General features: G+C 42.2%; 1 protein-coding gene across 19 annotated transcripts in view; it reads right to left on the bottom strand.

Annotated features, from left to right (window-relative positions):
* The window catches only part of Nrxn3 (neurexin 3), a 1,559,809-nt gene that overhangs the window by 1,037,074 nt on the left and 506,542 nt on the right, over window positions 1–16,193 (bottom strand). For all 19 annotated transcript variants that reach the window (XR_001235159.1, XR_001235160.1, XR_001235161.1 and 16 more), the window contains 2 exons: window positions 4,294–4,732; window positions 494–877 (listed from right to left, as the gene is read on the bottom strand). Coding sequence is in view for 16 of the 19 variants with exons in the window: in XM_013517252.1 (XP_013372706.1) it covers window positions 494–877; window positions 4,294–4,732 (823 nt within the window). In the remaining 3 variants the exon portion in view is untranslated. The remainder of the gene's footprint in view (window positions 1–493; window positions 878–4,293; window positions 4,733–16,193) is intronic.

Here is a 16,193-nt window from a genome sequence, read left to right as displayed (position 1 = left end):
CCAAATCTCTCCCCCAGTGGCCCCAGAATTCATGTCTGTAACCAATCCATCACTCGGCCTCTTAGAAAGTTCACCATGTCAGTAATTATTTGATTCCACTAGGCCAGCAAACTCCATAAAGACAGCGATAGATAAACCTTGTTCACAATTTGCTTTCTAAAGCCTAACCTGGGTGTGAACCATAGAAAAGGGTAAAGAAGCACACGTTAAATGAGTAAGTGAAACAGCTGGTTGGTAATCCCTCCTGGAATCCCCAAAGAGTCTACTCGCCTTTTCTAAAGGGAACATACTTAATCAAAAGTGTATTATGATCATGTGAGTGCTTATTCTAGTTTCCCGTACTGCCACCCTACCCCAGCCAAACAAAGTCAAGCATTCAGCACAGGAAAGGGCACTTCTGGAAAGCAGTGAACCCAACAAGTCTTTCCTGGAGGAAGAAAAGCAGAGCTAGAGCAAAGGAGGTACAGGGCGCAAGCCGGGCAGGTGCACTCACCCCTCTCGCAGGTTCGGCCCCAATACCCGGTGCCGGTGCAGTCACAGATGAAGCGGTTCCAGCCATCCTTGCACATGGCGTTGTTCTTGCAGGGGTAGCTGTCGCACTGCTTGGCGCTCATGCGGGAACAGGAGGACTTGACCCCCGCTGCGTTCTGCATCTCTGCCAGCTGCCGGATGTTCTTGCTTCGGCCGTCGATGAACAGGTCACGGATGCAGCCTACGTAGCCGTAGTTAAGCATGGCGGTCCAGAGCTCGGTGGGGAGGATGAGGCCCGCGCGGTTCTCTGGCAGCCCGCCGAGGTACATGTCCCCTTCCAGGTCCAGGATCTCGCTCTCCCCGCTGGCGGTGAAGGGCGTGCGCCTGCTGTTCACTGATATGGTACCTGAGGCGGACAGGAGACGCCGCAGTGTGAGTGAAAGGTGCGCATGGCTCTACTATGTTCCCCTCCATGCCCTGATAACCTGCAGGTGGAGCTTAGCCAAGAACCCTGCCAGCGGGTATTTTGGACATTACCACCTATTCATTTTAACTGCAACATGTTTCTTTGTTCATTTAACAATGTATATCTTGCATAGTTCTAGACAAAGGGATGAGCTTGTCGGCCATGTCCATCCTTCCTCTCACTGAGCTGATGTTGCAGAGCAGCAACACAAACAAACAAACAAACAACAACAACAAAGCCCAATAAAGAAGAGAAATTAATAGATGCCAAGATGAGAGTAACATGGGTGCCCCGGGAGTCTCCAATAGTTCTATTCTAAAGTATGTAAATTCCCTATGTTGAATGTGATCATTGTGTATGTCAAAAGAGTACCAATAAAATTAATTTTTAGTAGGAGAACAGAAAGGAAAAAAGGGAAATAAAGCTTTTGTAAATAAGGAGGGGAACAAGGGTTGATGGGAGAGGAGGGAAATGGGGAAGAAAGAATTAAGATATGTCACATACAGGTACAAATTCCTTATAATGAATGTGATCACTGTGGATATCATAAGTGTACCAGGAAAATTAATTTTTTTAAAAAAGTGTGTAGTCTAATGAGGCACAGTTAAGCTGACAGTAGAATACTGAGAAGGACCCAGCCTCACGCATTCTACAGAACAGAAGTGCAAAGTGAGTAGCACCTACCGGGTAATATAAAAGCATCCTGCCAAAACATTTTTCAAAAATTATTATTCTTAAAGTGCTTTAGCAGTACCAAGGTAACCAGCCTGCATCATCCATCAGTCAGCCTTTGCTCCTGGCTGAGCCTCAGTTCCCTCATCAAAGAAGGGTGTGAGCACAAGGGCTGAGAGGATCGAAGGAGATCAAGACTGTAAAGGATGCTCTCAACTACAAAACCAGTGTGAGACTAGAACAGGAAGGATGGAGAGGCATGTGGGCAGGGTTAGCTGATCCTCTACTTTCTCAGTTCTCCTTTAGCAGTTTTCTTTGATTCTTACTGCGTCAGAATCCATCACGACAAAAATAATGCCCTGGCTACCACGTGCTCTTGCATATTTATTTACTTACTTGCTTGCTTGCTTAGTAACTTACTTAATTTTTGGTGCAGAGATGGTACTAAATGGGCTTTGAACTTAAGCACTCACTCTCTTTTGAGTTCGATCCTTGAAACAATCTTGAGAGTCAGGAGTTTTATTTTCTCTCTTATACAAATGAAGAAGCTGAGGTCTGTGCCTCTTAATATCTTCTCTTGCAGTTTCCTTTCTTTACCCTCCACATGTCCACAGGGATAATCTGATCCCCAACTAACAGGGAGGGACATTTATGTCCAGTGAGGACAGTGCTAGAATTGATGTAAAATTTGGATCCTCAAATACATCCTAAAGCACGTTCTCTGAATGTGTGACCAATATTCTTTTGAATGTACTTTTTATTTTTCAGACTTACTCTCCTAATTGAGGTGTGATTGGAAATTTCTAGATCATATTAGCCTTCAAGATGATCAGGAAAAAGATGGCACATTTACATATGTTATACCCATTTTGATAAAAACCCATATTTCCATGGATTTATAATGAAAAATATAGGAGCAAATATAGGAGCAACTTGCCCCATGGGAAAAAAAAGAAGTTTAATGGATCATGTTAAAATGTGAAGTTGTACTGTTTTCCTGGAACAATTATCTGTTTACTCAATAAATTTGTATAGGCTTTGATCAAATTCATCAATATTTGAAACCCAGGTCTATAGCTTGCAGGTGTGAAATTCCAAGCTTTTGAAATGCAAATGCATTTATCAAAGATGGGCCCACTGGTAGTTCTAACAAAACTAAAAAAAACAGTTACCCAACTAGAAAAATATGATTATTGTTGGGAATAAACAGAAACAAACATATGGCACTTTCATGTGCTCTAGCTTATGTGTGACAGATAAATAAATTTTAAACTGTGTCAAAGTCTAGATTAGACACAAAATCCTTTAACCATGACCCAACACACGGTCTTAACCAACAGCAGTTTTTTTCTTTGTGTTTGTTTGTTTGTTTTTATGATTCTGAGACAGCTGTCTAGCTCAGTCCCTGTTGACAACTTAGAGAGAGAGAGAGAGAGAGAGAGAGAGAGAGAGAGAGAGAGAGAGAGGGAGAGAGAGATTGATTTAGCCTCCAGAGAAATTAATTTTTTTATGTTTTTCTCTTTAAAAAGCCCAAACTGTTCATTCTTAGTCAACAAGCACATTTAATTTGAAGCCTCTTGGTTCTGATCAAATTTCAGACAATCAATAGGGATTCCTACTGGGCAATAAAACATCCAGGGCTGCAATCTGCCTCTGCACAGAACCCGCTCGGCTCTCGCTAAGGGCAATGTTGCTCATCTCTGCCACGCTCTAGCTCTGGAATTATGCAGGAGAGTCATCCTACCAAAGCTCAGCCATTTCTGCTTTCCTTCTTCTGGGGAACCTATTGCTCTCACTGACCAAATGCAACTAGGAAGAAAATGACCCAGTGAAGCCCTTTTTATGTTCACGAGGAGAATAAATGCATATAAAATAGCACATGAACCCAAGGCTCTTCTTCACTGTACACTACCTAAATGAGGAACAGAAAATGAATCCAAAGGCAAACGTTCAAATTACCACTTCTTGGGAAACACCCTTTCTGGTAGCAGGGAATGTGACCTGCGGTGCCACAGGGCTAAGCAGACTGTTCAGGCTTTCAGAAGCCCCACACTCTATGCCCCAACACCACTGCACTCACACTCTTACTCTCCCAGAGTGGGTTTGTACTGCCTGGGGCTCATTTGTTTGATCTGCAGCTGCAGAAAACAAACAAAACCATTTAAACCAAATATAAAACGTTATGAGGAAGCAGAGAGAGTTAGTGAGGTCTGAGCCAAGAGTGAAATATAGGCTCTCACACCTAAGGAAGGCTTTAAATTGAGCATGACTTCGGGAAAAATCTATTTGCCTTTTCCTTTGTTGTCATAATTTCTCCCTGCAACATGACTCTTGCCAATTATTTCGGGGTGCACTATTGCAGGAACTCGTACACAGTGAAGCTTATCAAACAGAGCAATCACATAATGCAGCATCTGTGATGTCACAGTTGGTTCTGCAGTGACAAGAAAAAGAAGAAAGGGGGGATATAATACTAGTGACAGAGCTGTCACTCATGAGAATGACTGTGAGGTGAGGAACAGGGAAGATGAACAGGAGAGAATGAGCATCCAAGAGAGAGGCGTCTTGTCCAGAAGCGTAATCATACAACAACTGACACAGAGACGAGCCAAGACATCAGCAAGCATGCAAGTGCAAAACTGCAGCTTCCTCCAGTCTCAGTCACACACCCTGCCTCGTCCTACCTGATCTGCCATCTCTCTGAATGTCCACATGGTACCATTCCCCATCGTTCGCTTTCTTCTGAGTGGCTTTCACTTTGATGGTGCCTGAGCCCATGTCAAGCAGCAAGTACAGGTTGCCATCGAGCAGTTCCACAGCAAAGAAGTCAACTTTTGTGTTCTTCTGGCTCCGAGCGTCTTTCCTCTCTTGGGGCTTTCCATGGGTGAAGAGGATCAGGCCATTGGGCTCAGTGGTGCGGAAATCAAAGGAGATAGAGCCCATGCGTTTGGTGTTCCACTTGGGCAAGCTGATGTAAGCCTCTGGGCTCTCAAAGTTGATGGGGTCCAGTGTGGCCACGTTCTCACACTTGAACACAACTTCACCATAGATTTTCATCTTGGTATCCCCAATCCGGGCCAGGCGAGACAGCTCCAGACGGATGTCATTATTCTTATAAACAACCTGCCAAAAGCCAAACAAAAGTGTCACATGAATCAGTCTTACAAACAGTATCCATCCATCACTCACTGGGTACCCAGAAAAAAAGGTTCAAGAGGCTTCAGGACATAATAGTGTGAACCAACAAGAGAAACATGAGACACAGCACTCAAAAAGGCATCCAGCAAGCTTATTCACAAGCTCTGAATAAGCCTCTGCACTTCCATTACATTCTCTCTGTCTTTGTCTTTCTGGGCAATGTCTTGTGTTGTCAGAAAGTTATACAACATGAGTTTGCATGTTAAAATAAAGACACACTGAGTGGTATAGATGCATATGCTTCCATATAAAGAGAGTTACTAAAGCATTCTTACTACAAGAACAGAAATAATCTAAATGACATTAATAACATATGACACATCTTTATAATAGAATATTATGTGGTCTTGAAAAATGAAGTATTACTTCCGGCTTTGACATGGAGGTCTCCCAAGTCATATTGTTAAGTGAAGCTAGCAAGCAACAGGACAGAATGTGTATTACACTATCATTGTATAGAAGTTGCGGGGAGGGGGTGATGGGGAATGGCATAAGCATACATGCTCATATCAGCATAAAATATCTTTGGAAAGAGATACAGGTTGAGAAGAAGGCTTACTTCTCACTTAACCTCCTGCATTGTTTGACTTTATTTTCTTTCACTTTTTATTTTTTTGTGGTACTGGGAATTGAACTCAGGACTTTATGCTTGCCAGGCAAGCATTTACACCACCGAGCTATATCTCCAGCCCATATTTGACTTTAAAAATCACATGCATGTATGTATTTCTTTTAAAAATGGAGAGTTTTGAGTTGGTGGTGAGGACTTGTGTTTTCTGCAAACTGAGGGTGCACTTAAGATAGCAGTAGAATGACACACCTGACACCCTGGTTCAGCCATTTGGGAACATTTATTTAAATGAGAGTCAGAATTCAAGAAAGCACTGTGCCAGCCACTATCCTGCCCTGTAAGCAGCAGGGATTCTGCCTCCGTGACCTATCCAGGGCACAGTGCCCTTCTGCATGGCCATGCCCACTGTCCCACACAGAGAGGCAGAGAAAATGCCAATTAAAACTCTGCTATGACTTCCCAAATCTTTGAAATCATATAAAAACAAAGATTAATCTAGTTCCCTAAAATTGCAATTTAAATAAGTTTTACTCTTATTAATACTGAATTTTGATGTAGTGTACTGGGATGGTTGTCAGTGCTGTGATCTTTAGTGATGTGACATCCCTACAATCATAATAAGTAAGGAAAAATGGAAAGGAAAGGGACAAACACAACCACTTTGCTGGCTCCTTTACATTATCTTATTCAAATATGAAGTTCGGACTTGGGTTTAGGTCTAAATCCTATACCTTCTATTTTTAAATTATGCAACTTTGGCAAAGTAATTTCTCTGGGTCCTTTTCCTCCTTTGAAAATAAGAATTCATGGGAGGAAACAATTTTGTAAAATGGTTAATTCATGTGATGCGCTGAGAAATAGCACATAGCAAAGATACAGAGTCCTAGCTTATTAGGTAGTGGTGGTTGTGTTTGTTGTGAATCTTGTCTCGTGCTTTCCATAGCCCTGAGAATGCTGTACAGTAGTATCACTTCTACTGCCAGTAACAAGGCGCCAAAATGAGTCTCCCAATCCATTTTTGTGAAAGTTAATTGGATGGGTCATTTTATTGCATATCATTTAATACCTAGCATCCAACTCTAGAACTATTTTTCTTCCCTGCCCCCATTGTCAAGAGAGAATCAAGCAGAACTGTTTGCCTTTTAATAGGTACGACAAGAGTGACATATAATTATGACAAAGCACTGCAAATGTCTCACCTGCTATGTAACCTTGACTGTGGCCCTGACCATAGTCAATATCATTGAGAATAATAATGATCCTAATATTCATTGAATACCTACCACCGGGCACTCTGATCAGGATTTCTCACCTGACATCCTATTAGATCCTGACAACATCCATTTGGGGTGCCTTTAATCATTCCCTTATTTTACAGATGCACCAACAGACACAGAGAGTATTTAGGGACAGCCCCCAGACACAGAGCTGGTAAGTCGCAGAGCAGGACTGGAACAGTGGACACTTGGAACTGAGCCAACCAGCATCACCGGTGAAGTTCATTGTTAACATTGTGGAACGTCACGCATGCTCAGCTTCCCAATTCAGAAGTCGAATTTCTCATTTGAGCTCTATTGGACCGAACAAGTGCAAGGGGAAATCCCAAAGGACCCTTCCACAATTACTCAAGTGAGTGAACTAGAAAAGAAACAACGGAAGTCATACAATGGGCAACTTCTCTTTTCTAACTTCCACTACTATGCTTCAGCATGAGAGATCTCCGTGCCAAAACCAAACTTAGACTCCTCCTGCATTTGGGTGAAGTGTCTATGACCACAGCTCCCTGGAAAGGTTGTTTATCATTTGATAACAATAGCTCATCCTAAAGGGATAAACAGAGGCTTCTCTCCGGAAGATAATAAATGGAAAGAGAGTGCATGCATACATCCCTATGAGAAGTGAGAGCAGAAGAGAAAATAAAAGAGCCCTTAAAGGAGTGTGAAGATGATCTTGCTTGAGACAGGCACATCACTGGCACCTGAACCAACGCACACAGTTCTGGAGAGACAGGCCAGACAGTGGCTAGGCAGAGATAATTAGACTTCTCTCAAAGCTTCTTGGAAGGTGAGCTCTCCAGCCCTGTCATTACTGTGTATTTATTTGGAGTTTCCCCTATGCTGAAAAAAGTAAATGCATTTCTCTGGGGAACCTTTCTGGGTCACATTTTTTATGTCAAAAAAAAGGGGGGAGCCTCAAGACCAGTGCTGCAAACTGGCCCCTTTTTCCTCCCAGGGCTGTTGTCAGATCAAACGGGGTGTCATGCATGTTAAAACACAGAGTATTCTAGGCTTGCACCCAAACCCAGGAAAAATAATAGTAAGTCCTCTTCAGCAGTGCTGGGGTTCTGGCGGCAACCTAGGGCGCCTTGAAATGAGGTTCCTGGAGGGTCTCCTACCAAGAAGAAAGGGACAGGGCGTGAGGGCCTTGCAGCCCAGTGGTTCTCAGCTGAGAAGTTCATTGCTGACATCCCCACCATCCCTACCTACTCACCCACTCTGTGCAAAGCTGCAGCCCTAGCCATGCAGAAGTTCTCTGGCGCTCTGGGTGCCACAGCATGGGGGCAGGGCCCCCTATAAGACCCTTCCCAGGCTGAATTAGCATCTGGTACAGTGAGCTTCCCCGGTAAAATCAGGCTCTCATCTAAGTGAATGTCCCCAACTGACAACTAGAAAGAGATGTAGCATCAAGTGACAGAAAACAGCCTTGGTTGACAAGTTACCCCAACAGGGAACAATTAAAGACATAGCACAAATGACTTCCCCTGGGGGAAGATGTCACACAGCCTGGAAGGCACAGAGGCAGAATCACAAAGGGTGGCGGGCCGGTCTTACTACCCACTTATGGGTTTGTAAAGACTGCTGTTTGGACTTGTACATCATGCTTAACAACCCAGACAGTAGAACAGCTGAGGTCAGAGTCTCAGAGTTAAGATGAAGTCCCTGAGCAAATGCACTTGTGTTGCTCTAGAGTCCTTGCTATGGAAATGTAGAGGATCAGCCAGGAGTGAGGCAAGCTCTGAGTGGTGAAACAACGTGATGAAAACTGTTACCACCAATGGATAGTCTACTGTGTGCCAGGCTCTATCACTCACAGTGAGTACGTGAAACAGGTAACAGTAGTCCTACTTTGCAGACATGAGGCTCAGAGATGGGTATTTTCCCCAAATCACATGGCTGATTAATCTGTCTCTCACTGCAATGGGGCCAGATAATTTTGGGATGGCAGTATCTAGACCCTTCACCAGTCCATGCCTATACATAAGGTAGAAAGCCCTTCGTCATGTACAACAACCACACCAAACTTCATCTTCACATGCAAAGCACTTCACACCTAATAGGCTCTCTCTCTGATGGACTCTTATATCTGCCCAATCGGGAGTCACATTGGACCCCTGTCTGAGCTCAGGTGTTAGTGCTTCTGCATTGCTGCTAATCATGTATCCCAGTCTGCAATGCCTTCCTCACCCCTCCAAGCTACTGAAACGATATGCCCAGACCTACATCGAAACTCATTTCAGACCTTCCCTGGGCACTCTGGTACTTGCTGATTCCCACTGCTTGATAAATTAGAATCCTTATGTTGCCTGCTAATGATGAAGCTGACAGTAGGGTCCAAAGTACTTGTCTTGATTGGAAAATAAGAGCATTCTTCCCCTGGGTAATGCACTTGTTACATTAAACTCTTCCACTATACCCGAGTTACAAGCCAGGTCCCCATGAATAAGTCTAAAGGTTAGACAGTCCCACCTCACAGAAGCGTTTTCTTCTCTCCCTCTTCCATTTTATCCCAGGACATTCTGTTTCAACTTCCTGATAAGGTCTGTCCTTATGTTCTGTTATAAATGTCACATCCCTCTGCACTGTGACAAGGAACCGAAGGCATGGGGTAATATGGACGTATGCCCTGCCATAGCCAGAGGGCCTCTTGACATGATTCCTTTCTTGTAGAGAAATGGGCCTTTTTCTTTTTCTCTTGTTTTTAAAACACCTTTAGATTTTCTTTGGGTCTACATATAGAATGGTTTCAGTAAAACCACCAGGTCAGCTTTTAAGGCCAAATGGTTCATAGGTATGGGACCTGGCCACCGGGCTCCGCTGTGCTATTCCAGGTCACTGGAGGATGTCTGAAGTTAAGGGCAGTGGGGAACATTCTTGGCATGTAAGCTGACAGCATGGAACGATGGAGAAGCCACTGTCAGCCCCTTGAGAGGAGCGACTTTGACCACAAAGGCCAGGAAAGCTTTCAACTTTACATCAATACATGGAGCTACTTACAACCACCAAAAGACAAAGATGTATTTATTCCCCACTCCAGTTCAATCTTCTGACAACAGATAATGAGCAAATTAACTTTTACCTGTACCTCCCAGATTGGTATCTTTTAGATAAAACTTTTGGGCTACTCATATTATTCTGTGACATTCTGGGGACTCCACAGAATCACAGATACTACTGTCTGCGGCTGTCCCCTTCTGCACTTCAGGCCATCAGCGACTTGTGATTTCTGCCCCTACTAAACCATTGGGTCCACGCATCTTTCTTGCTCTTAACCCACTCAGCTTTATTATCTCAGAATAAAAATAGATTTGGTAACAAAAACTTAGGGGATGGCTGGCGCTGTAGGGCAGTGAATGAGTGAGTTGGATCTCCTAGCCGGACCTTCTGGTCACCTTTACCCTACTGGCTCCATTACAGGCTCATAAATATGCGCTGTCATAAATACAGTTAATAACACAGCAAATTCTGCGGTAAGCATGTATGCTGAAGCCTGTCAATCATTCCTGCAGGTCACTCCTAGAGATTTAGTGGAAGGCACCTAAAGCAGGGGTATCTGGCCTTTAAATTAAGGTCTGAGTTTTGGGCCCCTTTTTTCCATTGTTGCTACTTTTGACCTGTGTGCAGTGCTTTTTTGTGGTCCCAGCACCTTTCTTAGTTTATGTGATACCTTTGTTGGCTTGGATTTACCCTGAGCACAACTCCCTGTGATCTTCAATAAACATAGCTGCTTACTACTTAAAAAAAAAAAAAAAAAAAAAACCTGATTTGGGCCTAGCATGGTGCCACATGCCTGTAATCCCAACACTTGGGAGGCTGAGGCAGGAGGACTGTTGCAAGTTCGAGACCAGCCTGGGCTACAAAGTGAGCTCAAGGGCAGCCTGAATGGCATAGAGAGACCCTGTCTCAAAAAAATAAAAAAAACAAAAAAATAGATTTGGCCTTTCCAACAGACCTCAAACTCCTTATGAGCAAAAATTATGCTTTTTAGAATTATGATAGAACTCCTAACTGTTAGACATTTAATAAATGTTCATATCTTCATTAAATTAGATGTTGGCCCCAAGTGACAGTATACAAGGCAGTGCATAGGTCGTGGACTTTGAAATCTCTCTCACTAGGATTTGAGCCAGATCCATCCTTACTGACTATGTAACATTCCACAAAACATTTAACTTGTCTCAGCCTAGGGTCTTCCATGCAATGTAGGTAATGTCTTACTTTACAGGATTTTAGGAAATAATATTAGCACAGTGCTTGGCCTCTAATGAGCACTTAATATATGGTAGTTAGCACTATCAATCTTGTTATTTCCTGCAAAAAGCAAGAACTACATCAACAGACAGTATATTGTGACATGGAATCATCAGGAAGGAAAGACTCTTTCTGAAGATGAGTCCTGAGAGGATCGTCAGCTCAGAGGAAGGGCAGAAACTAATGACAGACTTTGGATTTACTAAGCCTCCAAATTTATATATATAAATATATATATATTTATATATATATACAAAATCATAATATATTCTATCACTACATATATCATTCATGTACCAATATATCACACAGCCAAGGTTCAAACAGTGGCCATTTCTTTTTTTCCTCTCTCCCTTCCTCCGTCTCCATATCTTTGCACAGATTTAGGATTCATTATCATTAACATCATTTTCCATCACAGTGTACCACTGACCAAAGTCCAACAGCGAACTGCAAGCACAAATGTGGCAGCAGATGGTCCTCTTAGCTTCCAAAGTTAGAAGAACCTAATATTCAGTGTGACCAGGGCCACATCTGCATCTATGTTCTTGTTAACAGGGGTTAATAAACTAACTCTGCCTGCTGAGCTGCAGCTGACATCCAACCTGGGGCTCGGAGTCTCAACTGCTACATACCACGGATGTCACCATTTTCATGCTTTATATTTTGTGAGCAGTGGTCAAGCTCTGCCAGTGTCAAAAAACTAAGCACCAGGAATTGCAAATGAGAACTGAGTGTCAGACTTGCAAGACAGGAGTCAGAAAATGTCTCAGTTCTTGAGCTCAAGATAAAAGCCAAAAAAGGACTGCAGCTAAGGTAGAAACCCATAGTAGAATATTTGACAAGTAATTGAATTTTTAAATGTTGTATGATCCAACACTATGAGTTAAAAAAATACATCTGCAAGCTCAGCCTCACCAAGGCCCTCCACCTCATACCTGCTGATCATACCTAGTCTCATTTGAGCAGAAAAAGATGATAGGAACATAATGCAAACAGTAGCAGAAAAAATACAGGGAGACTGATGTTTAACTAGCAAAATCCTCAGTCCCTAGCTCATTTTGAATAAAGCCATTGTTACAGTTTGTGTCTGGATGTTCCCCCAAAGACTCCTGTAGTCATGGGGCAGGCTTTTACAGTGTATGATTGATCCATGATCACATGCTGGTATTATGGGTGTGAGTGCTACATCCACCCTGGGGCAGAGAGTTTGCATATGTAAGGGAGAGAAAGAGGCTGCTTGAAGCCATTCCTCCCTTTTACTCTGGCTGCTTTTGCTGTCTTCTGCTGCCATGAATGGTTGTCCTGTGCCATGTGCCACTCTGTCTTGGAGCGAGCCAAGCATGGACTGAAACCTCCACAAACTGTAAGCTAGATAAACCTTTCCTTCTTCCATTTTGGGCATCAGGTACTTTGTCTCAGTAATGAGCAAAAAGTAACCAAGACAGCTATTTATTCATACTCAGCATGCAAGCAGGCCAACCAGAAAGAGAGAGACAGAGTTTAGTTTTCTCATGAAGGTGAACTTTGTGCACTTTTATTCAGCTAGAAAACCTGATCAGGAATGGGGTTTAATGTATCCACACATCCTATAGAAAAAAAAATTCCAGTCCATCAATGTCCTGTATTTAGGATACTATCAAAGCAGAGTCTATCATAAGAGGTAAGCCTTACTGGATCAGGCTTTACCGTCCTCACAGAATCTACTAAACTTCTACCTAATTAATGAAGGAAGAATTTGACATAGACAGATCAGGCAGAGAAATAAGACACAAACTTGCAATTACTGTATGGGCCATAGGTTTTCTAAACAGGACTTGTCAATGCGTAGTGCAAAGCGAATATTTTGTTGCCAGCTGATCCTCAGTCACAGCAACCAAATTCTTAGAGCCATGTTGGTGGATGTGTGCCTTTACCCTCCTTTTATGGTATATAGCATTCATTCTACTCCCTTTCCCATGCAACACAGATGAACATCAGTAGTCCTCTCAAGGCAGAGCTCCAGGAAGTGCATCAGTCACTAAAGACCCAGAGCTAGTCCTCTGCGAGCTAGTCCTCTGTGAGCTAGTCCTCATGCTCTCCTTTTACATACAGCCACCTTAAGATAAACTCATCAGCTGTATGAAAATCTTAGAAACAAAACTAACCCATGCAAGTGTATTAAGTATACACTAGACCTCTGGTCTACACTGTGGAGGACAAAGGATCACAAGAATAAGGCCACCACCAAAATGCTTGGAGAAGTTGGAAGATGTGTAGTGGAGGGGACATTTTTATATCAGAATTAAAATGAGGCATTTTGTCACCCCAATAAATGCATAAAAACCTGTGATCAGAAACTCAAATGGTATTTTTGTGCTTTCTTGGAATGGCACTACTAGGACCCTCTAGACAATAGGCTTTTTAAAGATAAAGGCTGTGTATTTCTGAAATGATTAGCAAAGCGTTCCCAGTATTTAGCCAAGTGCCTGACACAAAGCAGAGGTTGGATATACGCACACTTTCATTTCGTGAATTCTCTTATGTACTAAACAGATCAGAGAACATGTACATTTATCAACTCCCCAAAAATCTGCATTTCCAGAGAACACCTACATTTCCTCTTCACTTAAAATATTTGATGAAGGCACCAGCCTGACTAGAGTGAATGTTACATGTCACACAGCAGAGGAAATAAGATCGGATGAGTAGGTGGCACTTGATTATGACGAGCTCTAAAAATGCATACATTATGCAATTGGGGAAAATGAGGGAACCATTAGAGTAGAAAGGAAACCTTTAGCAGTTTATTTAGAAAAGTGACAAAATTTAAAAGGAACCTTCCTGAATGACACACTAGGAATCTACTGTTGTTTTTAGTTCAAGGACTAGAATCGTCCCAGTTTTCTTTAAAAACATCTCAATGACTTTCCACCAAATGCAGTACGAAATGCAGACTTTTACATGTTACATATTAGACACTTTCTGATCTAGTCCTCACTACTTCCTTATACTTCCCATTACAGCCTTATCAAAGTTCTACACATCTTCCAACTAACCATTCCAGAGGTAAATCCTACATGAGTTCTCCAAATAACTCTGACTGGACATGTGAGTCATAGTTTAAGTATCACCACCTTTGCAAAGTCTTCTCCAATATTCCTATTGCTTCTGCTCCCACCCATTCATTTTCACCTCTCAGCTCCCAGGGCTCCAGGTTCTCACTGTTATCAGGGTATTTATCATATTATGCTGCAATTGTCCATGTCTCCAAGGAAACTGACATCTTCTCACATGGATTAAACTATGCCTTTGCTCTCCCTGTCTCCCAGTACCTGCCATAAAATGCGCTTGTAGGAGGAATTAGAACAGTGGGGAGGAAAAAAGATAGGAAAGATCACAAAGACTTTTTCCTACTGCCTCTAAGTCACTATAATCCAGAAAGAAACCACTATATTCATTTTGCCTGACAATGAGTGATGTGAAGAGAAGATAGAAAGCCAAAGTATCTCAGACAGCTAAAAGACGTTTGATGGAACCGCTGAATATTTAGTTGAGTTTTCCCCAGTGTGCATGCTTGGGAAATGTGCCTGAATTTTTAAGACTATCTTTATGGAAAGCTCTATACCCCAGAGTGGCAGCTGTCATTAGTCTATGTGCCTTGGCAGACACTAAGAGAGGAAGTACAACATGCAATTACAAATTCTAGCAAGGTTCTCTAAGAGATTGGCTGACAAAGTTCAGTACAAACTCTGCCTTCCACTTAGAAATATGCAAGGGGTTATTGTACACTTTTTATGTGACCATGTAGCTTGCACTTGCCATAGAAAATACATAGATATATTGAAACCGTGCCTCAGAGCCATTATCCTCTGCACCCAGAGTCAAAAAGCAAGAATGGGTCCCCAACAATGAAGCTTTGGCAATAACTAGCAACTTCTGGCTGTCAGCGATTACACTAAAAAAGATAACAATAGGCAGGCCAAACAGCTTTTGAACAAAGAGAGAATATGAAAGGCCCAAATAAGAGAAAACACTATAAAAAGATTCAGTGGAACAGAACCAGCGAGAAGTCTAGCACAGTTGACTGGAAACAATAGTAGCGTATGAGACAAGTATTCTAAATAGTCCAGAAGACAGAAACTGTAAGTTCAGAGCTATGGATAGTGACAGGTTACAACAAGAGGTGCTGACCTGTGGGTAAGTTCCATGGACAATCTCCAGGGCTGAGAAGACAAGTTTACAGAGGGTCATCCCTTGGTAATGTGAAGCCCACTTGTTGATGTAAAATACACATGAACCAGAGATACACGGCTTTCTGATGCCTGAGCAAATTTCAAAGGAGGTCTGTCTCCCTGTCAGGAGCAATTACAAACTATTTCATGCCTGGCCTGCTAAGCAGCTCTGCTTCAAACCTAATGGAGGTTCTAATCAGATGGCTTTCAAAGTGGTCCAAAGAAACCCTCTGCAATCAGTTCAAGAGGTAGGGAAAGCGATAGGAAGAATACACCAGCTAATAACAGAATCATCTCCAGCTGGGTGCAGAAGACACTAAATAGGAGTTGGATTCGAACTGACAATAACATAGATAGAAATGCTATGACCCAGATTAACTTTTTCTGATAAGGTTTTTTTTACTCTTTGTTAACTCACAATAAAGAATCATGCAACAAAGAGCTCCCCCCTTTCTTAGGGGTCCTTTTCAAGGTGATGGTCTTAGCCCCAATACTTACACCTATTACTTTACACTACCTTTAGCAAATCTGCAGAGACCTAGATAACCACTAGATGTCCCTTATGCCATGTGAAACCAACCTGAAATGAATTTCACTACCAGTTATACAAATCATGTTTAAAGATAGCTTTTCTAAGCCGTAGATCTTAGGTGCCAACTATAATTCCTATGACGACTCATGCTTTTGCCTTATTTATTGTGCCCATTTCTATAGTATTTCAATACTCTTTTATCATAAGGTACTACATTTCAGGCAGGGTATAGGAAACTTCTGAATTTGATTTCTTTAAATATTTATATAAAGAAAAGTAAAAACAAGAGAGACCAGGTGGAGAAGATTATTGGAGTAAAAGGAGTACAATGTGAAGAGTTTCAAAATTTATTATCCCTTTAGCAATCAAATGTTTTAATATAAATGCAGAAATGCATAGGTCCAGCTTAAACTTAAATTCGCTATACACTGGGATCTTGTATTACTGGATTCAAGGAAAGTAGGTGTGGCAAACAGTTAATTTCATATGTCAGATTTAATCAAATAAGTGTGGATTAGTGCCAGGACACAAGGCGGGAAAA

Source organism: Chinchilla lanigera, unplaced genomic scaffold (assembly GCF_000276665.1).
Source record: "Chinchilla lanigera isolate Chin_1 unplaced genomic scaffold, ChiLan1.0 scaffold00037, whole genome shotgun sequence".
Lineage (NCBI taxonomy): Eukaryota > Metazoa > Chordata > Mammalia > Rodentia > Chinchillidae > Chinchilla > Chinchilla lanigera.
This window is presented reverse-complemented; position numbering and strand designations above follow the sequence as displayed.